The sequence below is a fragment of the Salmo trutta genome, chromosome 3 (genome assembly GCF_901001165.1).
Source record: "Salmo trutta chromosome 3, fSalTru1.1, whole genome shotgun sequence".
Lineage (NCBI taxonomy): Eukaryota > Metazoa > Chordata > Actinopteri > Salmoniformes > Salmonidae > Salmo > Salmo trutta.
Genome location: NC_042959.1, coordinates 65,075,148 through 65,088,415, shown reverse-complemented (window position 1 = coordinate 65,088,415; position 13,268 = coordinate 65,075,148). Strand labels below are relative to the sequence as shown.

Genomic DNA, 13,268 nt, shown 5'->3' with positions numbered 1-13,268 from the left:
GATTCTATCCCCGGCCTCATTGGCCATGTACCATCCAGCCTTCTCCCAGGACCCGTATAGGACAGACAGAGTTGATCAGATTTACAGTAAACCATAATCAGCTTGAAAACACCCCTGTGTGTCAACAAAAAACACAGCGGGAAAAATGTGCGTGGGCAAAACAGGGCGTGGGTAGTTGGGTAGGTGTGGCTGAGTGTGTTCTGGCGACAGATAGGGTGGGTAGGTACATTTGCATCACCTGACTCCAGCCCCATTACATGATCCTGAATAAATATTTGTTGTTTAAGAGGAGACTGTGACTGAGCAGTATCGACATTTTCGGATTTACCAAGAAGTCTGGACAGTCATTTGGTTCATAGGAAAGATTACCGTTCATTTCTGATCCGTGGTGTTTGATAAGTGGTAGAACTATGGAGTATCCTCTGGTGTGGGTTCTCATCCTGGTGCTGCTCAACTTCACTACAGGTAAAGAGGACAAAACACTCATTCTGGAAATATATTGATGCCTATTTGCGCTATAACGCTTTGTTAAATAAGTAACAGGAAATAAGTAACAGGTTGTTCAAATGTCTCTGTTTGGTTGATGCACTTCAGTCAAACAGTATCAAGTCAGAAAAGTTGAGATTTCTATTTATCTGACATTGACAACAATGTCTAGAGTAGACATTAGAAATAGATAGTAGGTCATGTTGTAAATTGTGCGTTCAACTTGAAGGCACAAATTTGTAAACAAAAGCTTTGATTTCTGTTAAAGTGCCATAGTCTAAAGATTTGATTAATCTCAATTTATATATTTTAAAGAACTTTAAAGACTTTTGTACTGATTAATATTATCTCAAAACATGAACTAAACTCATCAATCCATCCTCTTCTAGGTGTTTCTGGCCAGGTGGTGGTTCCCTCGATGAACCCCTTAGCTGTGGGCAGTAATGTCACACTGAACCTAGTTCCTCAAAGCCCCATCAACATAGGGACCTGGTCATATGAAACTACAATCATCGTACTGTTCTATCCTGGTGGCAGTAGTGTGAGTACAAGTTATCAAGGCAGAGTCTCATTCAACCGCTCCTCCTCAGAGCTGTCCATAAGCTCTCTCCAACTCAACGACTCAGGACGATATACCGTGCAGGGAATGGAGCCAGTCCTGAAAGCTGTGGTGACTTTGTCTGTCCAGGGTAAGGAACTGACCTCTGCCTGTCTGTTTATCTTTCTATGATTGTAGACTCTCACTCACTGGCACACACGGTCATTTCCTCGCACACATGCTCACCCGCACACTTACTTGCCCATTCACATACCTTCTTCCACGCAGGTTCACATGCAAACATGTTTGCACATCAGTGGAGGCTGTTGAGGGAAGGACAGCTAATAATAATGTCTGGAATTGAGTGTAATGGAGTAAATGGAATGGTATCAAACACATGAAAACCATGTTTTTGATACCATTCCATTTACTCCATTCCAGCCATTATCATGAGCCATTCTCCCCTCAGCAACCTCCACTGATGGGCATACATTACCTATGAATGGTTAATCTCTATCACAACAATGAAAGTCATTTTCCTGACATAGAAAGCTAACACTTAAACGTGTCAATGTTTTCTGAACCTATAGTGAAGTTGACCTACATCATACCTTTGAAAAGAATGAACCTGAACAGATCACAGAGCAAACTGTTCTTTTCAAGGCATACACAATACTTTTTATGTGTGTGCAAAGAGACTAAGGGCTCTACATGGCTCAATCCTGAAACTTAGTCTCCATGATAAGTAAACAAAATAGCATATTTAGATTGATTTCCAAAACAAGTTTTACAGTGTGAAAGAAATATCAACTATATGGTTGTAATTCAGTAAGACACAAAAAAACCTTTCTTGAGACACATCCATCTTATCTTGACTGCCATCTACTCTCTTACCCACAGAGCCCATTTCAAACGTGACTCTGAGGGCCAACGCCACTGATCTAGTGGAATTAAACGACACTTCCATTTTCACCTGCTCTGTCTCCTCTGGCACCTCCCTCTCCTACCGCTGGCTGAATGGCAGCTCAGAGGTCACAGCCAGTGACAGAGTTTGGCTTGGTGGTGGGAACAGCACTCTCACCATAGTCAGTGTGACACGACACGATGAAGGGCCGTTCAGATGTGAGGTCATCAATGGAATCAGCAATGGCACCAGCCAGCCCATTGGCCTCAATGTTAGATGTGAGTATCAGAGTATGCAGTATACTGTACATTAATCATACACAACAGACATGGATTGTACCTTGTCATTGAGAGCCAGCATTCCATGCAATGATGTAATATGCCTATTTTCATCCCAAACCATTCCTCTGTGTACACATGATCCAGATCATTATTTGGAGAGATCATTAGTACACTGTGTTTAGTAGAGCAGGACAGAAACATATTCTAGGTAATGTTTACCCAACACTTCATTGTTATTTGTTCCTCCCATAGATGGCCCAAGTAACCTCACCATGATGGTAGTTCCTGAGATGACCATAGGACATACAGCCTACAAGACGGGCTCTGACATCATTCTGTCCTGCTCCGCTCAGTCCAAACCCACTGAGTCCTACAAGTGGAGGTTTAATGAGGCGTTCCTCAATGAGCAAAGTCCACAGCTCAGCCTGCAGAACACCAGAGAGAACCAGACAGGAAGTTACGCCTGCTTAGCCTACAACAATGTCACACTCCGATACGCCACCTTGACCACAATGATAAAGATCGTGGGTAAGGCAACATTCATCGTTACGAAATGTCATATAGTTGGTAGTGAATATTTGATTATTGATGGTTATGAATACAATGTTATATCATGGTATTTTTTACCACCAATCAAGTGAAGTACTCTTCCTCTTCCTTTCTTTTTACCATAGAGCCGATATCAGCGGTTTCGTTGAACCGTGATGGGAAGCCACCGATACTGGATCAGTCGTTCACTCTGCGGTGTGAGGTGACTGGACCTGTAGACTACATTCACTGGTTGATGAACGGCCAGCTTATCTCCCTAAACAACAGAACATTCTTCTCTACGGGCAACAAGACAATGGTTATCAACCCAATCCAGTTTTCTGACAGTGGAGAATATCTCTGTGAGGCCTTTAATGCTGTCAGCAACCTGACCAGCATGACATACAAGCTTGTGGTGAACTGTGAGTATTACAAGAGCTGGTAGTCTTTGTCTGATAAAAACAATTCAATGGCCTTGTAGTTAAGAGTGTCCACCCTGAGATTAGAAGGTTGGGAGCTTGCAGTGGTGTAAAGTCCTTAAGTAAAATACTTTAAAGTACTACTTAAGTAGTTTTTTGGGGTATCTGTACTTTACTTTACTATTTATATGTTGGACAACCTTTACTTCACTACATTCCTCAATAAAATGATGTACTTTTTACTCCTTACATTTTCCATGATCCCCAAGAGTACTTGTTACATTCTGAATGCTTAGCAGGACAGAAAAATGGTCCAATTAATGCACTTATCAAGAGAACATGCCTTGTCCCTACTGCCTCTGATTAGGCGGACTCACTAAACACAATGCTTGGTTTGTATATGATGTTTGAGTGTTCCCCTGGCTATCCGTACATTTTAAAAACAAGAAAATGATGCAGTCAAATTTGTTTAATGTAAGGAAATTGAAATGATTTATACTTTAACTTTTACTTTTGATACTTAAGTATATTTTAGGAATTACATTTACTTTTGATACTTAAGTAGATTTAAAACAGACTTTTACTCAAGTAGTTTTTTACTGGGTGACTTTCACTTTTACTTGAGTCATTTTTTATGAAGGTATCTTTACTTTAACTCAAGTATGACAATTGGGTACTTTTTCCACCACTGGGAGCTTGATCCCTGGATGAGTCATACCAGCGACTGTAAAAATAGGACCCAATGTGTCTTTACTTGGCGCTCAGAATGAAGGACTGTTTGGGGGTAAAGGCCTGTGATTGACTAGCATCCTGTCCAGAGGATGTACTTACACATCAAGCTGCAACACTCTACAGAAATAGGAGATAGGCTCTGCTCATATGAGCTGTTCCGACTTGCACAAGCCAAGGATTGTGGAAGACTACTTATTTACTAAACTTTGTCAAAATAGTAAAACCATAAGATTAACCATACTGTCTTGTGTTTAACAGTTGGACCAGAGAGATCTGCTATGACTAGTCCGGATATAGCAATGACAGGACACAGCGTGACCTTCAACTGCTCAGCCTCCTCTCAGCCTCCCAGCCAGTTCAGCTGGTTCTTCAATGGCTCCCAGGTGGCGGCTGGCTCAGCGTATGAGACTGGCCCACTGACCTTAGCCAGTCATGGGGACTACACCTGTGTGGCCTTCAACAACATCACTGGCAAAAACAGCACTGTCTCCAAGATGCTCACTGTTGTTGGTAAGACGGAAGAGACATCCAAACTGTTTAACTTGTAGATATAGGCCATTCAGCATGCAGTGATTGAAGTCAATATCTTGTAATACTCTGGTGTTTTCTTCACAGAACCAGTCACCATGGCCATGGCGAAAGCCATGGGATCCCAGCCAATACTGAACCAGACATTCTCTCTGACCTGTGAGACATCTGGAACAATTTACTCCATTCATTGGATGATGAATGGCTGGTCTCTGTATGCTGACAACAGAATAGACTTCTCTATGAACAACAATACACTGACATTCAACTCTGTCCAGCATTCTGACAACGGAGACTATCAGTGTTTTGCCTCCAACCCTGTCAGCAAAATGACCAGCCCATACTACAAACTGATCGTCAACTGTGAGTGGTTATTATGGCCCAAACCAAACTTGATATCTGCCAATTTAATTCCGATTTTGACCTATAATGAGGGCAAGAGGGAATTTTTAGTAATGGATTTGGGGTAAGTTTTGATCCCACTTCTGACACCAATGTAATAAAGCCAAGGGGATGGTTGGGTATTGCTGGGGTCAGACCAAGGCATATGCACTAATGGCAGTTCCAATAGCTAATCTCATTAATATCTTCATTACCTTGTGTTTCCCAGATGGTCCAGAGAGACCTGTTATCATGAGTCTGGATATAGCAATGACAGGATACATTGTGATCTTCAACTGCTCAGCCTCCTCTCAGCCTCTCAGCCAGTTCAGCTGGTTCTTCAATGGCTCCCAGGTGGCAACTGGCTCAAAGTATGAGACTGGCCCACTGACTTTAGCCAGTCATGGGAACTACACCTGTGTGGCCTTCAACAACATCACTGTCAGAAACAGCACTGTCTCCAAGATGCTCACCGTCATTGGTAAGACAGAAGAGTCATCCAAACTGTTTAACTTGTACATGTAGATATAGGCCTTTCAACATACAGTGATTGTGATTGTAGTCAATATTCTTGTGACCCTGACGTTTTCTTCACAGACCCAGTAACCATGGCCATGGTGAAAGTCATGGGTGCCCAGCCAATAGCAGACAACTTGTTTACTCTGACATGTGACACCGCTGGAACCATTTACTCCATTCAGTGGATGAGGAACGGCTGGTCGCTGTTTGCTGATAACAGAACAGACTTCTCTATGAACGACAATACACTGACCTTCAATTCCGTCCAGGATTCTGACAACGGAGACTATCAGTGTTTTGCCTCCAACCCACTCAGCAACATGACCAGCCCATACTACAAACTGATCGTCAACTGTGAGTAGTTATTATTGCCCAAAACCAACCTTATCTGCAAATTAAATTAAAATTTTGACCTATAAGGAGGGAAATATGGAATTCATAGTAAAGGAGTTGGGGTAAGTTTGGATCCCACTTATGACACCAATGTAATAAAGTCAAGGGGATGGTTGGGTATTGCTGGGGTCAAACCAAGGCAAACGCACTAATGGCAGTTCCAATAGCTAATATAATACTTCTATCTTCATTATCTTGTGTTTCCCAGATGGTCCAGAGAGACCTGTTATCATGAGTCCGGATGTAGCGATGACAGGACACATCATGACCTTCAAGTGCTCAGCTTCCTCTCAGCCTCCCAGCCAGTTCAGCTGGTTCTTCAACGGCTCCCAGGTGGCGACTGGCTCAGTGTATGAGACTGGCCCACTGACCTTAGCCAGTCATGGGGACTACACCTGTGTGGCCTTCAACAACATCACTGTCAGAAACAGCACTGTCTCCAAGATGCTCACTGTTGTTGGTGAGTCAGTAACTGCTACTTAAAATCAAGGGACTAAAACTTTCTTTACTTTCTTTGTGTTCATTTGGTTTTAGACACAGCCTAAGTGCTGTTGAACCAACAGTATAATTAGATGGAAGTTGAGATATAAAGTGCTGAAAAACCATTTGATCTACTTTCCACAGTACCTGTGACCATGACCATCGTGAAAGTCATTGGAGCCCAGCCAATACTGAACGAGAGATTCTCTCTGACCTGTGAGACCACTGGAACGGTTTACTCCATTCAGTGGATGAGGAACAGCTGGCCTCTGAATGCTGACAACAGAACAGAGTTCTCTATGGACAACAAAACATTGACCTTCAACTATGTCCAGCATTCTGACAACGGAGACTATCAGTGTTCTGCTTCCAATCCCCTTAGTAACATGACCAGCCCAAACTATAGACTGATCGTGAACTGTAAGTACACGCTTAGAAAAATTTGTTCCAAAAGGGTTTTGCTGCTGTCCCCATAGGAGAACCCTTTTTGTTTCCAGGTAGAACTCTTTTTGGTTCCATGTATAACCCTCTGTGGAAAGGGTTCAACATGGAACCCAAAACGGTTCTACCTGGAACCAAAAGGGTTTTTCTGTGGGGACAGCCAAAGAACCCTTTTTTGGTTCTAGATAGCACCTTTTTTTCTAAGAGCGCAGTTAACAAGTGCTATAAAGTTCAACTTTAACCCCACGGCTTAAGGTGGAATCTTTGAGAACTTCCTTAATAAATATTGTAGTAAAGTCAATGTAAATGTTTAGATCCCACCTCTAACATCATTAAAATATTTTGTTGACCCTTGACCTTCTGGCCAATAACATCTATTGAGTGACATTCAGATGTTGGGTCTAGCTGATTGTCTTTTGTATTATAGATGGACCAGAGATGCCTGTTATAATGGAACCTGCATTAGGAGAAACAGGACACAACTTGACCTTAAACTGCTTGGCCTCCTCTCAGCCTCCCAGCCAGTTCAGCTGGTTCTTCAATGGCTCCCAGGTGGCAACTGGCTCAGTGTATGAGACTGGCCCACTGACCTTAGCCAGTCAAGGGGAGTACACCTGTGTGGCCTTCAACAACATCACTGGCAGAAACAGCACTGCTTCCAAGATGCTCACCGTTATTGGTAAGTCAGACTTCAGAATCTTTGCTTTGTTGTGTTCATTTACAATCTGAGAAGAATTACAATAAACATACTTATCATACAAAAGAGACAAAACGTTTCAAATCTTTACTCAGTGAATATGTACAGCAAAATACATCCATTCAATACAGTGCAGTGTCCACTTATACCTTGAGCTCTCACCCCCTACTTCCACAAAGATGTACATATCCATCAGCCAGGATTTATCTGTGCTCCTCTGTGCATATCACAGGACTTCTCATCAGTCAGGAGAGGCCTTGAGAGTACACATTCTTACTGTCCACTGCAGTCCACTAAATAATTAAACTCTTCTCATACACAGAGTTTGAACCTAACACTACTTTCAATCTCTAAAGATATAAAAACTCATACTAAGAGGATATAATGATATAAAACAGGAAATATATAAAACAGTAATATAAAACAGTATTTTACAATCCATCAGATCGTACAACCATTTGTTTTATATATATAAACTCAGCAAAAAAAGAAACGTCCTCTCACTGTCAACTGCGTTTATTTTCAGCAAACTTAACATGTGTAAATATTTGTATGAACATAATAAGATTCAACAACTGAGACATAAACTGAACAAGTTCCACAGACATGTGACTAACAGAAATTGAATAATGTGTCCTTGAACAAAAGGTGGGTCAAAATCAAAAGTAACAGTCAGTATCTGGTGTGGCCACCAGCTGCATTAAATACTGCAGTGCATCTCCTCCTCATGGACTGCACCCGATTTGCCAGTTCTTGCTGTGAGATATTACCCCACTCTTCCACCAAGGCACCTGCAAGTTCCAGGACATTTCTGGGGGGAATCGCCCTAGCCCTCACCCTCCGATCCAACAGGTCCCAGACATGCTCAATGGGATTGAGATTTGGGCACTTCGCTGGCCATGGCAGAACACTGACATTCCTGTCTTGCAGGAAATCACGCACAGAACGAGAAGTATGGCTGGTGGCATTGTCATGCTGGAGGGTCATGTCAAGATGAGCCTGCAGGAAGGGTACCACATGAGGGAGGAGGACGTCTTCCCTGTAACGCACAGCATTGAGATTGGCTGCAATGACAACAAGCTCAGTCCGATGATGCTGTGACACACCGCCCAAGACCATGACGGACCCCGCTCCAGAGTACAGGCCTTGGTGTTATGCTCATTCCTTTGACAATAAACGCGAATCTGAACATCACCCTTAGTGATACAAAACCGCTACTCATCAGAGAAGAGCACTTTTTGCCAGTCCTGTCTGGTCCAGCGACGGTGGGTTTGTGGCCATATGCAACGTTGTTGCGGGTGATGTCTGGTGAGGACCTGCCTTACAACAGGCCTACAAGACCTCAGTCCAGCCTCTCTCAGCCTATTGTGGACAGTCTGAGCACTGATGGAGGGATTGTGCATTCCTGGTGTAACTCGGGCAGTTGTTGTTGCCATCCTGTACCTGTCCCGCAGGTGTGATGTTCGGATGTACCAATACTGTGCTGGTGTTGTTACACGTGCTTTGCTACTGCGATGACGATCAGCTGTCCATCCTGTCTCCCTGTAGCGCTGTCTTAGGCATCTCACAGTACAGACATTGCAATGTATTGCCCTGGCCACATCTGCAGTCCTCATGCCTCCTTGCAGCATCCCTAAGGCGCGTTCACGCAGATGAGCAGGGACCCTGGGCATCTTTCTTTGGTGTTTTTCAGAGTCAGTAGAAAGGCCTCTTTAGTGTCCTAAGTTTTCACAACTGTGACCTTAATTGCCTACTGTCTGTAAGCTGTTCGTGTCTTAACGACCGTTCCACAGGTGCATGTTCATTAATTGTTCATGGTTCATTGAACAAGCATGGGAAACAGTGTTTAAACCCTTTACAATGAAGATCTGTGAAGTTATTTGAATTTTTACGAATTATCTTTGAAAACAGGGTCCTGAAAAAGGGACTTTTTTTTTTGCTGAGTTTACACACACACACACACACACACACACACACACACACACACACACACACATATATATATATATATATATATATATATATATATATATTTGTTTTATGTATCCAACTATTGCATCGCTGGAACTAACCATTTGATAAAATGACAAATCTTGATACTGTACATAAAGCAATACTCTGTCCTCACAGAGCCTATAAAGTCGGTGATGGTGAAACGAAACAAAATACCAATATCATCTGACAACCTAACCCTGACCTGTGATGTCACCGGGCGCTATGACACCATCTACTGGATGAAGGACAACCTGTCTCTGGTCCTGAACAACACCTTGAACTCTGACATAACCATCTCTAACAACTCTCTGCACTTCAGTCCAGTCAAGCTGTCTAACGATGGAAACTATCAGTGTGTTGCCACCAACCTCTTTGGTCCACACACCAGCCCTAAATACCAGCTACTGGTGAACTGTAAGTACTGGTGTTTTAGTAATATTTAAAATATACACGTTTATGTAATGCAGAAACAGTCAGAAAGCCACCACTGGTATGATGGTTAGTGCTATCTGGGATACTTGGAATGTCCCTAGCCTAAACCCTAACCTTAACTGTTTTAAATTTCAACCTCAATGCCCCCCCCCACCTGTGTAGATGGCCCTCTGAGTGTGAACGTCTCTGGCCCAGTCTCAGCGGTGATTGGCTCAGTAATCACAGTCACGCTGAAGTGCTCTGCCGACTCCCGGCCAACCAGCGAGTACGGGTGGATATTCAACAACCAATCAGTGCTAGGGACTGGTCCTTTGATGGCTGTTATCGCCTCCTTGGAGAATGCAGGGGACTACACTTGTGTGGCCAAGAACCCTGTGACCAACATCTCAATGTCCAAGACCATTAGTCTGGATGTCACTGGTAAGTGGGTGGGTTCTTATACTAAGACCTTGGTGGGATGTACTGAGTAATTAAATGTCACAAAGTTGTTTTTATTATGTTGAATTTAATTTGGTTCTAGTTTGCATACGTGTTTGTCCAAGGATCATTTTCATGCATCAGGGAAATGCAATACAGACATTTTCTGAACTAGGGGGGTACAGACAGGAATAAAAACAAATACATTTTTTTAAAACTTCTTCACTCATTCTCTTTGTCCCCCTCTCCAATTCTTCGTCCCCCTCCTCTCCCATTCTCTTTCTCTCCCATTCTCCTTTCTCTCTCAGGCCACTCGCCTGCCCCTCCATTCCAGTCCAGAGTTGGTCTGATGCTGACGGCCCTGCTAGCTCTCTCTCTCTGCCTCTGATCAACCACTGAGACCACCACAGTAAGCACCCTGCATGTCTGTCTGCTGGCTGGGAGCCAATCATTCCCTTCCATCTACCCTCACTGACTCCCTTCACTGATCTGAAAAAGGACTCGATAGAAATAAATGGTATTGTTGATATTGTAAATTCCCCATCTTGCCACTATAGGGCTGGGTTTAGTATGCTCAGCTCCTTTCCAATGCTTTTACACTGTGAGGAGAGAGAACAAGAGGTCAGAAGGGAATAGAACCCAGAATAGAATCCACCTCGACAGTGTGTTTTTGTCAATCATCTCTATAAATATAAACAAAAATCTTGAAAACTGGTCTTCAACATGGTAAATCAAAGGGCAAACATCCACTGCTCAGCAGCACTGCCTAGTTCTGTTTCTAAAAGTTCTTAGATATTCACTGCCCTTGTGACTGTGACTGTTGCCCTGGAGTCCATTCACTGAGTCTCTTTCTGTTTTGTTCTGTGTTTGATCATGTATGTAAACTCTATTATTTAAGTACAAATTCAGGTTTATTTAACTTGTAAATATCTTGAAGGTAAAACATTTCAATTGATAGTACAGTTAACTGGTGTTTATGTAAAATATGGCTTGTTTTTGCATAAGCTTGTAAATTCTCGGAGGAGACGGAGGCTTGTGCTGTTGTCTAATGTTTATATTTCCTCTTCATTAATTATTGTCTTAAATAAAGTGTTGTCTTTTCACACCTGTCTTACTGAATGTTGCAATCTTGGGTAATTTCTTTATCGGCAGAATTGCTGTGAAGAAATGTGGATCTTGGGCCTCCTGAGTGGCGCAGCGGTCTAAGGCACAGCATCGCAGGCGCTAGAGGCGTCACCACAGGCACACTTTCGATCCCGGGCAGTATCACAACCAGGCCATGATCTGGAGTCCCATAGGGCGGCGCACAATTGTCCCAGCGTCGACGGGTTAGGGGAGGGTTTTGCCGGAGGGGGGGGCTTTACATGGCTCATCGCGCTCTAGCAACTCCTTGTGGCGGGCCGGGTGCCTGCAGTCTGACCTTGGTTGTCAGGTGAACGGTGTTTCCTCCGAGACATTGGTGCGGCTGGCTTCCTTGTTAAGCAGGCAGGAGTTAAGAAGTGCGGTCTGGCGGGTCATGTTTCAGAGGACGCATGACTCGACATTACCCTCCCGAGCCCATTGGGGAATTGCAGCGTGAGACAAGATCGAAATCGGGTAGAAAAGGGGGTAAAATACAGAAATAATGTGGATCTAATGAAGTAGCAACAGAGGGATTTAGAGTTGCACAATACACGCAAAAGGAAATATGAAATCTAGTGATAAAATGCTAAAATAACACATTGGAAATCACTCCACACGCATAGTGAAACTTGTTATAAAAAATGTGTATTACAAAGGAGTATAATTATATAATACATTTTTATTAAAAAAAACGAGTCATAGTTCTTGAGAGAGCAACATGAGATTACAAAACATTGTTACAAGGTTTATAAAGTAGTTATTAAAAGGTCAACTCTTTAAATTGGGATACTCATTAAGTTTTTGCCTTGGTCACCCTTTGACCTCTCTACCATTTTCATGATCTTCTGGCATTACCAATGATTCTGGAATCCTTTCCTTAGGCACATTGCCACAACTGGATTGTGCGTAGGTCAGAGAGGATGGGATGGGAGAGAGATACACAGATTGGTGACTTTGGGAGAGTCCATGGTAACAAGTATTGTAGAAACTCTTCAATGTACAGCTGTTAGTGTTACAGAAGCACAGGACTACTCACAGGCCTTCCTGGGCTTGCGGTAGGTATTGGCAGACTCCTGGCAGAGGCAACCTCCACTCAAACCCTCTCTCCTCCTCCCTGAGTGACACAAAGCAATCTGCTGTATTAGTCTGAGTGCCATTCAGTTTCTGCCAACTATTTCACATCCAAAAACATTACTATCATGGGCTGTCAGAAACAGAGTGACAAGCAGGCTAGGATTGTATCCCCTTACTGGACAAATAGCACTGATTTTCTAATCACTCACCCTTACAGTCACACAGTCTGTCATGGTGTCTGGGGGGGTTGATCTTGTCTCCAACTCTCCGTGGGTCCTCCGCTGTACCTGAAGCGGCAATGACACCGGAACGTTGTACATCAGTTTCAGGAATCCCTTGGTAGAGAGGATGAGAGAGAGAAAGGTTGATCAGAATGGATATGTTCAGTGCATTTGGAAAGTATTCAGACCCCTTGATTTTTTTCAACATTTTGTTATTACGTTACAGCCGTATTCTAAAATTGATAAAATGATTTTTCTCCCTCATCAATCTACACACAATACCCCATAATGACGCAAACTGTTTTTAGAATTTTTTGAAAATGTATAAAAAAAATCAAGAAATATCACATTTACATAAGTATTCAAACCATTTACTCAGTAATTTGTTAATGCACCTTTGGCAGCGATTAAAGCCTTGAGTCTTGTTGGGTATGACGCTACGAGGTTGGCACACCTGTACTTGGGGAGTTTCTCCCATTCTTTTCTGCAGATCCTCTCAAGCGCTGTCAGGTTGGATGGGGAGGGGCACTGCACAGCTATTTTCAGGTCTCTCCAGAGATGATTGATCGGGTTCAAGTCCGGGCTCTGGCTGGGCCCTTCAAGGACATTCAGAGACTTGTCCCAAAGCAACTTCTGCGTTATCTTGGCTGTGTGCTTAGGTGTCCTGTTGGAACGTGAAC

General features: G+C 43.1%; 1 protein-coding gene across 8 annotated transcripts in view; it reads left to right on the top strand.

Annotated features, from left to right (window-relative positions):
- Window positions 1-276: 276 nt before the first annotated feature.
- The window catches only part of LOC115184011 (hemicentin-2), a 95,360-nt gene continuing 82,368 nt past the window's right edge, over window positions 277-13,268 (top strand). For 6 of the 8 annotated variants that reach the window (XM_029745023.1, XM_029745065.1, XM_029745048.1 and 3 more), the window contains exons 1-9: window positions 278-465; window positions 876-1,175; window positions 1,925-2,206; window positions 2,462-2,737; window positions 2,884-3,159; window positions 4,147-4,398; window positions 4,504-4,779; window positions 5,027-5,278; window positions 5,395-5,670. In XM_029745023.1, the coding sequence (XP_029600883.1) occupies window positions 411-465; window positions 876-1,175; window positions 1,925-2,206; window positions 2,462-2,737; window positions 2,884-3,159; window positions 4,147-4,398; window positions 4,504-4,779; window positions 5,027-5,278; window positions 5,395-5,670 (2,245 nt within the window). In that variant the 5' untranslated portion in view covers window positions 278-410. Of the gene's footprint in view, window positions 466-875; window positions 1,176-1,924; window positions 2,207-2,461; window positions 2,738-2,883; window positions 3,160-4,146; window positions 4,399-4,503; window positions 4,780-5,026; window positions 5,279-5,394; window positions 5,671-13,268 lie in introns of all 8 variants that reach the window. The other 2 variants (XM_029745067.1, XM_029745017.1) reach the window with 2 other exon arrangements.